Source organism: Eleutherodactylus coqui, chromosome 1 (genome assembly GCF_035609145.1).
Source record: "Eleutherodactylus coqui strain aEleCoq1 chromosome 1, aEleCoq1.hap1, whole genome shotgun sequence".
NCBI classification, from domain to species: Eukaryota; Metazoa; Chordata; class Amphibia; order Anura; family Eleutherodactylidae; genus Eleutherodactylus; species Eleutherodactylus coqui.
In genome coordinates, this window is record NC_089837.1 from 247,525,412 (window position 1) to 247,541,013 (window position 15,602).

Sequence of the window (15,602 nt, forward strand, 5' to 3'; positions counted from 1 at the left end):
TGATACTTCTCTACAGCTTTGTATCTGACCTGTTTGGATAGCTCCTTGGTCTTCATGTTACTTGTTTAGTGGTGTTTCAGACTTGGGTGCCTTTCAATTTATACTGACATCATATGACACGGATTGCACATAGGGGGCAGTATTCAACTAATTACACGGCTTCTTAAGATCTATGGTACCGCTCAGTGCCACCCAACGAAACCAAACTTTTTCAAATTTGCAAGGACATTTCCTACAAAGAAATAAAATTTTGTATGCTGGAGTATTTACAAGTTGGATCTAGTGTGCGATTGAGAGGGCATCGGGGAATTTCCAAGCCATAATAATAATCTTCTTGGCACAAAGAGTGGAAAGCTAAAAACGATTTTATCATATGCTCCCTGGACCATACTATAAAAACACATGTATGTGAAGCCCATGGTTTCCAATGGGTTCTTTCAGGCTATAAAGTGTGATTGTTCTCAGTGAGAGAAAGAAAGCAATCTTGTAGATATGATACCTTTTAACCCCTTCAGTGGCGGGTTTCCTACCCCCCCTGTCGTACCCACCAGGGCAGGTTTTTTTAAATGGGCCAATCATTTAATTTCAACTAATTTTCCAGCTGCGTTCCAAGAGCCATAACTTTTTCATTTTTCCATTGACACGGCATATGTGGGCTTGTTTTTTGCGGGACAAGTTGTACTTTTTGATGGCCTCATTTTTGGGTACATATAATGTATTGCATAACTTTAAAAAAAATAAATAAATTATAGGGAGATTGAGGGAAAAAAAGAAATTGTGGCATTTGCTTTTTGGATTTAATTGTTACAGCGTTCAGTGTGCAGAATAAGGCCGTATTCACACAGCTACAAAAAAAAACCGCTCAATTTTGAAGCACTACAAAAATGCATGCATGTGATGCCCATTGTCCCCAATGGGTTCTTCCAGGCTACAAAACATAGCAATGATTTTGTAGCCTATGTGAACGAGGCCTAAATATTGTGATAAAATTATTTGAGTCAGCGCGATCCCGGCGATACCAAGTTTATACGTTTTTTTTATGTTTTACTATTTCTGTACATTTAAAACATTTTTTTTTCTTAAGGGTTTGCGTTTGTGTCGCCACATTCCAAGAGCCAGATTATTTTTATTTTTCCATTGCCAGAGCCCTAGAAGGCCTCGGTTTTTGCGGGATGAACTCTTGTCTTCATTTATCTAATTTTTAGGAACATGTAAAATTTAGATCGCTTTTTATTCCATTTTTTTCTAGGGGCAAGATTAACAAAATCTGCAATTCTGGCATGTTTTTTTTTTTTTTTTTTCACTGCATTCTCTGAGCAGTATAAATAATATATTAAAGTAATTTTACAGGCCAGTACGATTATGCCAATACCAAATTGTAATAGTTTTTTCTTTTTCACAGTTTAAAAAAAAAAAAAAAGATTATTTTTTAATCGCTGCATTCAAAGACTCCTAGCATTTTCATTTTTTTTTAAATCAACGGAGCTGTGTAAGGGTTTTTATTTTGCGGAATGAGTTGTACTTTTTATTAGTACCATTTGTTGATCTGTGCAGCATTTTGATCACTTTTTTATTCCATTTTTTGTATGGTGAGATTTTTGTCCCGTTTAAAAAAATTTTTTACCATGCCGTGCACCCTGCAGATTAACCCCTTCCCGCTTCAGGACATACATTTACGTCCTGCAGCGTCGGGGTATATATGAATAGAGATAGAGGCGTGACTTCTCTTCATACAGCGCGGCCATCAGCTGTTTTTTACAGCTGACACCCGCGGGCAATAACTGCAATCGTACGGCATTACGTCATACTGCAGGAGTGCTCAAAGCATCGCTAGTTGTGGTCCCCCAGGGGGGCTTAAAAAAAGTAAAATAAGATCAATAAAGTTTTATTAATTGTAAAAAAAAGAAATAAAAGTGTACAAGTTTAAATCACCCTCCTTTTGCCTTATCTATAATAAAAAAAAAAATACATATTTGCTATCGCCGTGTCCATAAACGTCCGATCTATCAAAAGTACAGATACTCCCCTACTTGCGAACAGGTTCTGTTCCAGGAGTCTGTTTGCAAGTACTTTTGTTCTTATGTCCGAACAAATGTTTGTATGGAGCAGAATCGCGGGTGGATCCTGCTCCATACAACGTTGGGTGCCGACTGTTCTTACAGTGGACACCCGGCGGCAGCAGTTACGACGAGCGGCGCCGCTCGTCGGAACTGCTGCCGTCGGGTGTCCGCTGTAAGAACAGCAGACACCCGACGTTCAGTGGGCCCGTACAGTGTCCCGCAAGACGATTGCGGGACGCTGTGCGGTTGCTAGGCAGCCGGGGACCTTCTGAAAAAAAAAAAAAAAAAAATACAAGTACTGCAGCAAAAAAAAAAAATTATATAAAAATAAAAGTTTGGTATTACAGTAATCGTACTGACCCGATGGGGACAGCCCTTTACATGCTGCGGTCGCATAGACCGTGGCATGTAAAGGGTTAAACAGCAGAGACCCAAGGTTTTCTTCGTTCCTTCTGTAAGAGCTGATGCCCGGCTATCCTCTGACAGCCGATCACCAGCTCTCCCTGCCACGGGGACCATCTGCCGGCTTCTGAGAAGCCGATGGTCTCCGTAGCAACCTGTAAACAAAACAGTGCAGGTGTTTAAAAAAAAGAATCGTGAAGTTGCTGGCAGATCGGTTATATCTTTCTGCTTCTTTTTTTAAGTCCTGCACTGTTCTCTGTGGGACTGTGAAGGCAGAGCACAATGCCACAGCTTATAGCATTGTGCTCTGCAGGTCCCATAGTGAAACATAGCTAGGAAATCTTCCAGGCTATATCACTATGGGCAGTGGAGCTTGTCCTGGAAAATTTCCGGGCGTGCCACTGAAGGGGTTAATGACTAACAAAAATACATGATGTTACAGCAAGCTTTCGGCTCTTCTATCGATCCTTCCTCAGGCTAAAATGGAACTGGTTTGGATGGGGCACATATATAATATACAAATTCAGAGAGAACTCCCCTCTCAATTGAAATACAAATGTTCACACGCAGAAATTTGAGACTGTTTTGCACTAAAAACTTAAAACAGACAAACTGAGCTGAGAAATAAATACTTAATCAGTCCATTGAGCTCAGGAATGTGACAGTTTTATGATCCTTCTTGACCTCCTTCAGATCTTTCATATTTTTCACTTATGCAGGAATCCCGGGCTGAGGTTCATTCCGTTCTTGAGGGTATCAAATATGGTCATAAATTTGTACTCCTAAATTCAGTATGATAATTCATCTGATTTTTTTTTAACTTCATAAAAATTCAGAACTTAGCATAGGGCAGATGAGAGTTGGAGTACATAAAATCAATGACTTCTCTCCAGAAGGAGAAAAGCCTCGGACATGATCATACTGAATGAAGAAAGTACCCTCTGAGGCTAGGCATCAAAATCAAAGATCTGAGGTAGAGGCTCCGATCTTTTTAAGCCTAACAGGAGTGTAGTAAATTCTATTAAGAAACTTGACTTGTATAAGGAGATCACGGGCATCAATTACGGTAGGAGTTCTCCGCTTCTTTCCAGTCCACAGAGGTCGACGTCAAATCAGGGATATCTACACTCCATCTTAAGTAAGCCCTATCAAAAGGCTTATTACCTACCACTGGAGAAATATATGTAACTGCATCAAGGGTTTGCCAAAGATCTGGGGTACTAATAAGTTTCTAGAGCTCAAAGAGGGCAGTCAAACTGAGCCTGAAAAGTATACTGAAGCTGGAGATAAAATAGAAGACCAAGATGGGCAACTTGAAATCCATCATTAATCTCTGCCTGTGGCAGGAACTCAAAATCATCCAAGAGTACATGAAACAAAAATGTGACTCCTATTTGTCTCCAATAGGCACACGGGAGGGAAAAAAAGTGAAGGTGTGGATTCATCCATAAAGGGGTTTTAGAAGAATAAGTGGGACCCATGGATATCTTGGGGAGTAATTCAGAGTGAGGTGGGCTGAACCTATATAATAAATGATTCAAACCCTCATAAGAACCCCTGATGGCCCTGACCAAAGCAGCTCCTGCATTACTAAGGTCAATATTCACCACCGGTGCTCGTAGACTTCTGAGAAGGAGATTTCTATCCTCGCGCTTCACCGCCCCTCTCCAATCACTTAACATAGCAGCCGTTCAATACTAAAGGCTGCCATTTAAACTGAACAATCAGCTCATCGTCCATTGTTTATACAGCATAAATGATGAACGATCATCGTTCAGTGTAAATAGCAGCTGTTCAGTACTGAAGGGCTGCTACGTCAAGTCAATGGAAAAGGGTGAGGAAGAGCGAGGAGAGAAATCTCCTCCAGCCACACCATTGTGAGCCAGCGATACTAGCTCCCGATTGTCGGCATCGCTTGCGTAACATAGGACCCATCTAAATGGAGTGTTAGTGGTGTAAAATTAACCAGGTAGACCCTAAGATTGTCAACAAGATCAGAGGTATGAGCAGATGGGGCGAGACACTGCCAGGCATAAAACACAGCAACACACATAACATACCAAGAGAAACAAGTAAATAATAACCATACTAAGTCTAATCCCTCAAAAAACGTCCTATTTAACAGTGCAGATCCATACCCCTAATGGTGTGAACCATAGTGGACTAGCAAGATGTCCTTACTAAAGATTTAAGCAAAACGAGATACTGGATGAGTTAGGTCAGTCCCAGTTCCATGCAAGCAAGAATCAATCATAAAGGACTACTGAGTCCTTAAAGGCACAGTCCGCCAGCTAACTTACCCAGAGTAGTGGTGTAGCATCAATGCCTTGTACTATGCAATAGTCCAGGGAAGCTAAAGATATGGCCCCTACTATATGCACAAATACAGTCCTACCCACACAAAGGCAGCAAGTTGGACATCCACAGAAGACACCTGCTGATTAAATGATGGTGGAGCCAAACAGGATTCCCTCAGAGGCTTTATAGGGCACTTCGGAAGAAGGATTGCCACAGAGAAGGGCTATAAAACGAGTGTTTCCAGGAGCTGCACTAAACACATCCCCTTCATGCAGCCATCAAGCCAGCTCCAATGTAACAATTTGAAGCATTTTGTCAGGTCCATTACATCAAGTTCAAATTAAACTTAATTTTAATTCCATGTTGTAATGCAACAAAACTGGGAAGACACCAAGGGCATTGGTGGTAACCATATACGTCAGATCCTCCTGACTAATAGGGTTGCATCGAGATTTCAATCATTTTAATGGCAAACATAGAGCTGCATGCTACAGTATTCTTGAGCTCACAAGTGGTGGATATGATGATGGACCTCCAGACAGTAGTGATAGCATAGCCTTACAAATATACCTTTTTACAGTCATGCTTAATCTAAAAAAGATTTACCTTTTAACATTTTTGATGCACATGTTGTCTCTATATTTTTAGTGCTAAAGTTGTCTTTAATTGCAATAGGAATTCCATCTAAAACCCCAAGGGGCTTTCCTGTAAGTAAAAGTAAACAATGAAACACAAGATTAGGAAGCCTGGAAGAAAGCACGTTGGTACATCAGAAAGGTCTACTATCAAAATATACATTTGTTTTAATCAAATCATGAGATCATCAACAGCAAGCTATGGCGCCTCTTTTACTGCAATAAATCTAGATCTCTTATATCACATGACCTACCTCATAGCCTACGGTGTTTCCCCGAAAATAAGACAGTGTCTTTTATTAATTTTTGTTCAAAAAGGTTTAACCTTTTCACATGTATAGCTGTCTGGACACTATTTAAATTGACTTTTTAAATTAACTGTTAGCAGGGCTTAATTTTGGAATAGAGCTTATATTTCAAGCATCCTCAAAAAGCCTGAAAAATCATTTTGCATCCTCAAAAATTCTGGAGGATCATGCTATGTCTTATTTTCAGGGTATGTCTTATTTTCAGGGAAACAGGGTAGTATAATATGTACACAAACAGAAAGGTCCTTGGCACACTTGCTTGTAGTTTTCATCGAACGCTTCCTAGTCAGAGGTTCAAAAACCCCCATTCAGAAAGCATTGGCTCTGATTGGTTCTTGAGCGTCACGGCTCAGCCAACCACTGCAGCACTCAATGAACCAATCACAGGCATTGCATTGAATGGCTGTGATTGGTTCATCGAGCACTAAAGTGATTGGTTCTCGAGTGCCGCGGCTCAGCCAATTAGAGCCGGTGCTTCCTGGAAGCGGGGTTTTTGAACCCCCTGACCAGGAAGCACTGGCTGAAGACTACAGAAAAGTGTGCCGGAGGTAAAGGAGACATGCGGTGGAGCCGGACAGCGCCTCTTTGGTGATGTATTGTTTTGTTTTAATGCAGCCAAGGTTATTTCAGGGGAAACAGTAAGATTTCCTACTGTAAAAGTGCATCGCAGCACACGAAAACCGCATTTTTGTGCGATGCAATGCAACAGAAAGGAAGGCTCCATAGTGAAACATGGGCTACCAAACATTGCAAATTATGGCAATATCCAGCACGTTGTAATTTTTTTCCTCGCAATGTAGCAGCCTACAAAACATCGCTAATGTGAAGGAACCCATTGGAAAGCATAGGCTTCACATACAGGCGATTTGTAGTACTGTCGCATCGCGAGAAAAACACCCATGTGGAAGTGGCCTGATAACCAACAAATTTTTTCAGTTTTTTCCATTGTCACATTCCAGGATCCATAAATTCCAAAACATTTTCGGCAATGTAGCCATATGAGGGCTTGATTTTGGCAGGACAAGTTGTATTTTCTATTGGCATCATTTTGAGGTAAATATAATGTACTGAATAACTTATCAATTCTTTTTAGGGGGATTGGGGAAAAAAAAAAAAAGAAATTCTATCATTTGTTTTTTGGGTTTCATTTTTACAATCTTCAGTGTACAAAAAAACTAATGTGATAACATTACTCTCTGCGTGATAACGATTCTGGTGACACCAAGTTTATAAACAGTTTTTATGTCTTGCTATTTTTGTACACGAAAAAACTTTTTTTTTTTAAAGATTTGTTTTTGTGTTGCCGCATTCCAAGTGTCGTAGCCTTGTTTTTTTTTTGGATGAACTTTAGACTTTTTGCAACTATTGGACACTTTTTTAAATGTATTTTTTGTTTGGTTATTGCTGCATTCAAAGGCCTATAACATTTTTTATTTTTTGTCAATGGGGTTATGAGAGTTTTTTTGCGAGATGATTTGTACATTTTAATGGTAGCATTTGTTGATCCATGCCACTCTTTGATCACATTCTATTCTGTTTTTTGTAAAGCGAGATGGCGAAAATAGCTAATTTTGTCTAGGTTTCTGTAATTTCTTTCCATGGCATGCACTGTGCGGGTTAAATATTGAACTAACAATTTTTTCTTTGGGTCATTATGAACTTAGTGATACCACATGTGATTTTTTATTTTTATTTTTGCATAGTAAAAGGGGAAAAGGTGGGGTTTTGACGTTTCTTTTTTCTTAAGACTTTCTATTTTTATTCCACTTAGGGACTTGATTATCAGCGTATTTTATCACTCTTCTAATACACTACTATACTTCTGTATAGTAGTGCATTAGAAATCCTAGCTACCGTAGCTGGCAGACCTCTGGGTGGTATGGCAACTCATCGGGAACCCAGGATCACTTTGCAGGGGTCCAATGGGTGACAGAGGGACCCCTTACCTCTGACAGTCACTTATATGCCGTGGTCACATTCACTGCAGCATGTAAATGGTTTAACACCGAGAATTCACATTCTCTGTTACCCGATATTGGAGCAAGTGCCCTGCTGTCAAGCGACAGCCGAGCGCACTTCTGTACTTCTAATGAAGCGCCATCAAAAGACGGGTCTGCAGAATAAAGCCCCTCAATGGCTGCCATCAAAAGGCAAATTGGCTGTCTTTAAAGGGTTAAACAAAGGTCCAGGAATAATTCATTCTGGAATTCGTGACTTTGCATAGTAGTTTCAACATCTTCTATGTTCTCTACAAGACTAATATGAGTAGAGTAAACATATCCCTTCTTGCATTAACCCCTACCTTGCTGAAAGCGCTTGTCTGCTTCTGCTGCTTGCTTAAGAGCAAGCTCTTCGGTTACAGTTATGTAAGCATTGAGAAATGAGGTTTCCTTAATAAGAGATAGACTCTTCTGGCACAACTCTGTGGGGGTCAGTTGCCCAAGTCTTAAGGCAGCAGCTGCCTGTTGAAAACAAGACAAACATGATAAAATATTCTGAGTTTTATGTATATAAAAAGTAACAATTTCTTCACAAATCAATAGTAGAAGCAAAAATTTGTTGTCAGAGAAAAATGTATTTCTTCACTTCTCCTCCCCGGCCTCCGGCTCGGAGCACTCACTCTGACGCCACTGCCACACAGGCGTTTGCAAAAACGCTGCATTTTATTTAACATTTTTTGAGCGTTTGCCTGCGTTTTTACTGCATATTTTGTGCAGCAACAACTCAGGCAAAGTAAGATGATGATGTCCCCATTTGTATTTTCCCATCCGGTGGTATAATAAGCAGCGTTAAAAACGCAGTACACCGCGCTTGACAGAGTTTTTAGCGTTCCCTATTCAATGGATGACAAATAGCGTAAAAAAAAAGTGCTAAAATGCTGAAAAATAGAATTCGATTTAGTGTGCCTTACAAACGCTGGCTTACGCGTTCATGAGAGACCCAACTGAAATGAATGCAGCTTAGTACAGCAGTTAAACAACAAGTCAAAAATGCGCATTACATGCTGTAAAAAAAAAAAAAAACAAAAAAAAAAAACCTGTGTGAGAGTGGCGCGAATATATTGATAAAATCTATACACAGACAGATCATATTACAACTGTAGCCCATAGAAGTCTATGGAGAGGCAGAGGAAGGAGCTGTTGGAGGGAGACACAGGATGACAGACACAAAGAGACACTGCTGCATCTTCTAGTAAGTGTTTTATCTCACTCCAGTGCTGAATTCATAGTTACACTGCTCAGTACTCCTATACAGCGACCTCCATGCTGCTGCTGCTTATGGGGGTGTGCTACACTCCTCTATGTATGTGTGCTTTGTACCGCAGACATCATAACAGATATTTTTTTCCTGAGCTCATGACAGGAAGGAGGCTAATAGAAACAGAGCCTACAGAAATCGAGAACTTCTAATAGCCAGAAATTATTGTTTTCCTTATGTACACATTAGAACTTATGCCAAAAAGTCATCCGAAAACCTAGTTCTGCTTTAAGTGGTCACTGTTGTTTCAAACATGTTATCCTCAATGAAAGATGATGTTCGTGCGATTGTATTTATATCATTACCCAAAAATGGTGATTTTCCACTCAAAAAAAATCATTTAAAGTTTCTCCGTTTCACCTTGCGGTCTACTGCTCACTAGAAGGAGAATCCATCTGCAGCAGCCAAGACGGACTGCAGGAACTTGGATAGCTCACTGTCTATGCAGGGACGCTCACGATGCCGCCAGGCATAACAGAGAATGCGACTAAGGTCAGGAAAGGCATCCCATTGTCAATGTATGTGCACACTCCAGAGGGAGGCACAATGCACGGATGGACGTAAGGGAAAGGGACTGCCAGCACAGTTATGGGGTGCAGCTGCACTGAGCCATTCTGAAAGGAAACTCACCGGTAAGAGCAGCAAAAAAGCCTGTTGGACACTGACAGTACAGGGACGCAAATCACATCTATGTGAACAAGGCCTAAGGCCGTGTTATTATCTGTGTCTTAGGTTCCGTTCAAAGCTTCTGGCACAAAATCCCAGACAAAATAGCGCAATACAGCCTGAGAAACTCTGCCCAATATATAGCTTGCAACGTGCATTTTTCACATGAATGCGAGGCATTTTTCATTTAAAAATGCCTTGCATGACTTCTGTGACATTGCGATCCTCCAGAGTGCGTGTCACGCGTGTCAGAGGATCTCAGGTGTGAGTCCATGCGATGTGTTTTAAAGTTCCACTGAAAATAATGGGCAAGGTGTTCCGAGAGAATGCTAAACGATAGAAAAAGAAAAATCGCTCATGTGAAGAAGTCCATTTAAAAGAATAAAGTTCATATGCATGCGAGTTTCGTGCATCAAGCACAAGACTTTAACAAGTTTATCCCATTGAAGCAAGTGTGTCTACTCTCCCCATTCCCCAGGTGTAATGTTGATTCTCTATTCCATACTGAGTAAGTACGGTTTTTACACTCGTCCTGACATCCTCATATTTCGGCATGGGAACAAGACTTCACTTAAGGCCCATTTACACTGGATGAGTGTCGGACAAATGATGCCCGACACTTGTCCCTTTATCCCTGCGCTCCTGCAGGGAGCTAGCACGGCTGGCTGGGTCACAGAGCGGCCATCAGGGAGGTGGGGGAGTGCAGGAGATTTCTCTCCTCTCACTGCACGATGAGCTTTATCGTTCATCTTTTATGCTGCATAGAACATTAGCGATGACGCTTATCGTTAAGTTTAAACAGCCACTGTTCAGTAGTGAACCGCCACTGTGTTATGTCAATGGCTGCGGGAGCGAGAGGAGAGAAATTTCCTGCACTGCCCCACCCCCCTGCTGGCCGCTCCATGAACCAGCCAGCTCTGCTAGCTCCTGTGCAGGAGCGCAGAGACACCGGGATGACTGTCGGGCATTGTTTGCCCAACACTCGCCCAGTGTAAATGGGCCTTTAGACTTGGGGACCCTGATGCCTGGCACAAAAGGATTTATGGTTGCTCAATTGATACCACTTGTCTAGAATCAGCTTATAAGGCGCTACTGAGATGGTATCTGTTGCCAGCAAGGATAATGGATTATGTTTTTGATATTACCTCCTCTCATGTTTCAGGGGTTGTTCTGACCAAGGAACCATGTTCCACATATGGTGGACTTACACTCGCTTCTGGTCTATAATTTATGGCCTAGCCTACAGTCTGTTTAACCCTCTTAAACGGGTTCTGACATGAAAAAAAAAAAAAAAGTACTTACCTTGCCAGGAGCGATCATCACGCATGTCCCCTCCATTGGGGACCACTTCCTGCTCCATCAGCCACTTCCGAGGTGAACGGACGGTCGCCACATCACAAGCAGTGCTTGCTGTGGGCGGCCTGTCCGTCCTTGCGAACTCAGAGTTCTGCGCTTGCACAGTGGAGAGGTGGCTCGTCCTGACTACTGTCAGAGGGCACCTGTCTTCTGCACCGCCGTGCAATCCCGGTAAGTATTTGGTTTTATGCTTTAGCACACCAAAAATCGTGGGTTCCCTGTGTCCATTAGGCAGACCAGGGAACAATGGCTGTTAAAGCATAAAAACCTTATTCGTGTCAGAACCCCTTTAATGCTCCAGAACGTATAGTTAGGTCATGGAGGTTTAGGGTTTGTATGGAGCAGGATCCCCTATCTCCAAGAAAAAATTTTAATAAAAAGTGATCAAAAAAGTCCTATAGACTCCAAAATGGTACCAATAGAAACTACAGGATATCCTGCAAAAAAAATGAGCCCTCGCACAACTATTTCAACAGAAAAATAAAAAAAGTTATGGCTGTTTGAAGATGGCAGCAGAATAGGACTTTATTTTTTTTCCAAAGATACTTCATTTTTTTTTTTAAGTAGTACAGCAAATAAATAAAACTATAAATTTGGGATCCTAGTAATGGTGCTCACTGCTCACCCACAGAATAAAGGGATCAAGTCGTTTTGGCTGCAGTGTGCACACTGCAGGAACAAGGATTACCGCCGCCACCACCCTTCCTCCCAAGATGGAGTGAAATGAAAAATGCAGATCTACCAACTAAAACTTTTTTTTTTTTAAAGTTTTTCAGTACATTAAAGTATTGAGAATGGACAGCGTTTCATGTGCTGCCTATACCAATGTATAGGGCACATGCTGGGTGGTACACAGAGAAATAGAGCATGCTGTGGGGTCAGTAAGTAGGCGTATTGGCCGTCACTAACGGGTTAACAAGCCATGACTATATAAAAGTGTTGACAAAACTAAAACTACTACAACAGAGCAAAACTATCTGAAAACTAACATTAATTTATGATTATCAGTGACTGAACGGAGTCTGTGGGCACAGCGACCGTCGGAGCAGACAGTACTAGCGCTGCGGGCGGAGAGACCGCAGCAGAGTGTTCACAAGTGCTGAAGACCGCTCAATGGATTTATTTGTGCTCAGTGGACTTGCCAACCAACGAGCAGCAGTCCAAATCTCAAAACCCACGCCCCGCACAGAAGCTCACCCCCCTAATTAGTTAATTAACGATATTTCAGGGCGCGGTCACACGAGCGTAGGCATATTTATGTTTGCACGTGCGCAGCGTTTAATCGCCGGAAAGAACGTTTTTCGGCGATCATGACCAGAGCTAGAAAGCGTATTATCGTTTGTTCCTACTTTGCAAACTCTCTTTTCGGCCATCGAATATGCGTTGGCGCGTATTTCGGTCACATATGTTCTGAGGGTGCGTTCACACGAGCGCATAAACGGCGCGTTTTTGCGCCCAATCGTATAAACGTGACCATCTGAGGCAATGGTTTCCAATGTATTCGTTCGCACGGGCGATTTTACGGCGCGTAAAAACGGCAACCCGAAAAAAAACGGAACATATGCGACCGAAATACGCGCCAACGCATATTCGATCGCCGAAAAGACCGTTTGCAAAGTAGGAACAAACGATAATACGCTTTCTAGCGCTGGTCGTGATCGGCGAAAAACGTTCTTTCCGGCGATTAAACGCTGCGCACGTGCGAACGTAAATACGCCTACGCTCGTGTGACCGCGCCCTCAGGCTGTGAAAATGTATTTAGTGATCGTTAAATTGAATAATTGATCGATTGCTCTGCCTAAAAACACGCAATCAGCAGCCGTTTGTTTACTTTAGTGACTCTTCAGATGATAGTTGGCCCATGTAACGCCCACTTATTTGGCCGCCATTGGATGGTATTTCCAGTAGCCGCAGCAGCCACTTTGCCGCGCAGCACCTGTCCTTCAATATGCATTAGACCACAATCACATGAGCATTTGCGCTGCGTTTTGGCAGAAAGGGCAGCGTGTATTTGCGTGTGCAAGTGTGTTTTTACTGCGCTTTTTGCGCGCCCAAATCACGCACAGTAATGCACACAAGAACCACTGCGATGCTCCCGGCCATTGAGATGGCCAATTAGTGTAATGAGCTCAGTATGTGCGCCAGGATAATACCAGGATGATACGGCATGCAGCCTTTTTTTTTGCGCAACTAAAATATGCACACAAAATACATGTACATGAAGAGCCCACGGAAATCAATGGGATGCATTCTCTGAGTACTGAGCGCACAATACACTTGTGTGAATCAGGCCTGGGGGTAAGATGGGGCGCTCTAGTGCAGGTGACAGAAGCCCCCACCAGAGCATGCTACAGGGTGTGGGCAGGAGAACTAACACTAAATACAAAGTAATACCTCCCCCGTGTACTCACCTCCCGCACACCGCTGCCCAGCATCCCGTACAGAGCCGCTATAGCCCTGCCAGCCACTACAAACACCGCCGACCGGTGAGCGCGCAGGGCGCTGCCATGTGTTGGTTGGCAAATAAGTGACAAGGAACTAGAGAGTATCCGATTGGTTGATAGTTTAGTATTGAATGCTGTGATTGGACAGCGTGGAAACGAGGCTCGGAACACGGAAGTGACAGAGGACAGTGGGGACAAGAAGTGTGGGAAAACCAAAGCAGAAGTGCTGGGCGCAGGGGTCACCCGGGCTTACACCTGCTCTGGGGGTATAGTGTGGCAGTCCGGCACTGACTCGCTGGCAGGTCTGACTATATTGCTCCTTTCATTGACAGGAAGCAGCATGTGCGGCTGTTGGACGCTGCGTGTAACCGGGTTGCTGTAGTCCTGCAGGATGAATGTGCTATGGAGGAGGGCTGTCCCCCTTCTGTGCAGGCGCCCCAGACTAAGAGCAGATACTGCTACCGACAGGGGGCTCCACTCCTCCTGCAGGAGGAGGACGGTGATGCCCGCCTGGATCATCGACAAGTATGGGGGCAACGACGTCCTGCGCTTCAGTGACAACCTGCTGTTTCCAATTCTAAATTATCCCAATGAGGTGATCATTAAAGTCCACGCTGCCAGCGTCAATCCCATCGACGTGAACATGAGAAGTAAGTGCCGTCTGTGAGCCGCATGCACTACAGTCCGGCAGCGCTGAGTCCGGGGCACAGATACATAGTGGTGACCGCAGGTGCCAGCAGGCCCCGATGCCACTTCACTAATGGCCCATTTACACCCAATGATTATTGCTCAAAATTTGTGCAAACGAATATGAGGGATAATCAATACGTCAATGCAAAAAAAAACACCGCTCACTGTTCATCTGCAGGTCGTTACCGCTGACCTTCACTCAGCATAAAAACAATCGCTGGATCGCGGGCTTCTCGTTGAGTGTAAACACTCCCCGCTTCACAAAGAAAATGGGGTGCTGAGCCAGAAACCGCCAAGAACCCAGCGACCCACAATGTGAACGCTCTGCACGAGTGTTAACGACCTTAGCGGTGACGGCAGCGCTCGTGCAATTGTTTATACGACTCTCGGCCATGTAAAAGGGCCATCAGTCAGAAGATGGAGCAAGCCAAGTGATATCTCTGATGAAGCGATTATCCCATATTCTATTAGATATTCTCTTCCGGGAAGTTCTCGAACCAAAGTGTAACATTTTGTATACTTTTTTTTTTCTTTATGATCGCCTACTGATGGTTGAGAATAGGTAACAGTTAGGCACCTGCATGTCTGTGCAAAAATCCTCATCGGATCGTTCACGTATTGTGCAGTTTAGGCTGGGTTTACACAGGACGGATTTCCTGCGGCAATTCCGTCCGGAATTTTGCTGCGGCAAATCTGCTTGCGGCCGCTAATGTTGGGATTGGCCAGCCGTGTGGATGAGATTTCTCAGAAGTCTAGTCCACGCAGGATGGCAAATCCGTAAATCCGTCACGGCAAAGCCGGTGTGGCGGCGCGGATTTGCCAGCCGCAGCATGTCCATTTTTTTTTTTTTTTTTTTTTTTATTCTGCTGCGTCCGGCACTCCCATAGAGGGAGAAAGTGTGCGGCCAAGCCGCTTCAAAACCTGCAACTAAGTGCCGTGGGTTTTGAAGCTGCTCTTTCCGGGTGGAAATCTCAAGATTTCCAAACCGCAAGATTTCTGCCGGGAATACGCCCTGTGAACCCAGCCTCAAACAGCGCTCTTTCATTCACCTATATATCGAATGTGAACGACGGAACGATTTCTCGTGTGAGCGAGCCAGCGATGTATCTGCCTGTATAGACTTGTTTACCGAGCGAACGCTGACGCTGTTCCTCGTTCATATGATAAATTGGTGTAAGCGGCCCATACTCTGCACCATTCTAAAGACGGTTAAGCAGATACCAGGAGCCAGTAGACCTATACAAGTGCCACTTAACTTCCTCGTTATTTTCTAGATGGTTATGGAGCAAAAAGTCTGAATATGACCCGGGACCCGTTACATTTAAAGACGTCCAGCACAGAATTTCCTTTGATTTTGGGCAGAGATGTTTCAGGGACTGTCATGGAATGTGGACTTAGCGTCAAGTACTTCAGACCTGGAGATCAGGCAAGTATATGGAAGTTCTCTGGAATGTGCTACCCCGGAAATCGGGTTAATCCTAAATA

The 15,602-nt window shown here is 43.3% G+C and overlaps 2 protein-coding genes across 2 annotated transcripts in view; one reads left to right on the forward strand and one right to left on the reverse strand.

The window, feature by feature from the left end:
* The window catches only part of QRSL1 (glutaminyl-tRNA amidotransferase subunit QRSL1), a 56,256-nt gene extending 42,733 nt beyond the window's left edge, over positions 1 to 13,523 (reverse strand). Inside the window, exons 1-3 of the mRNA XM_066607856.1 lie at positions 13,395 to 13,523; positions 8,006 to 8,165; positions 5,367 to 5,465 (exon numbers count right to left, since the gene is read on the reverse strand). Of these exons, the coding sequence (XP_066463953.1) occupies positions 5,367 to 5,465; positions 8,006 to 8,165; positions 13,395 to 13,418 (283 nt within the window). The 5' untranslated portion in view covers positions 13,419 to 13,523. The remainder of the gene's footprint in view (positions 1 to 5,366; positions 5,466 to 8,005; positions 8,166 to 13,394) is intronic.
* Positions 13,524 to 13,587: 64 nt separating this feature from the next.
* RTN4IP1 (reticulon 4 interacting protein 1) overlaps positions 13,588 to 15,602 on the forward strand; it is a 32,041-nt gene continuing 30,026 nt past the window's right edge. Inside the window, exons 1-2 of the mRNA XM_066607870.1 lie at positions 13,588 to 14,077; positions 15,392 to 15,543. Of these exons, the coding sequence (XP_066463967.1) occupies positions 13,819 to 14,077; positions 15,392 to 15,543 (411 nt within the window). The 5' untranslated portion in view covers positions 13,588 to 13,818. The remainder of the gene's footprint in view (positions 14,078 to 15,391; positions 15,544 to 15,602) is intronic.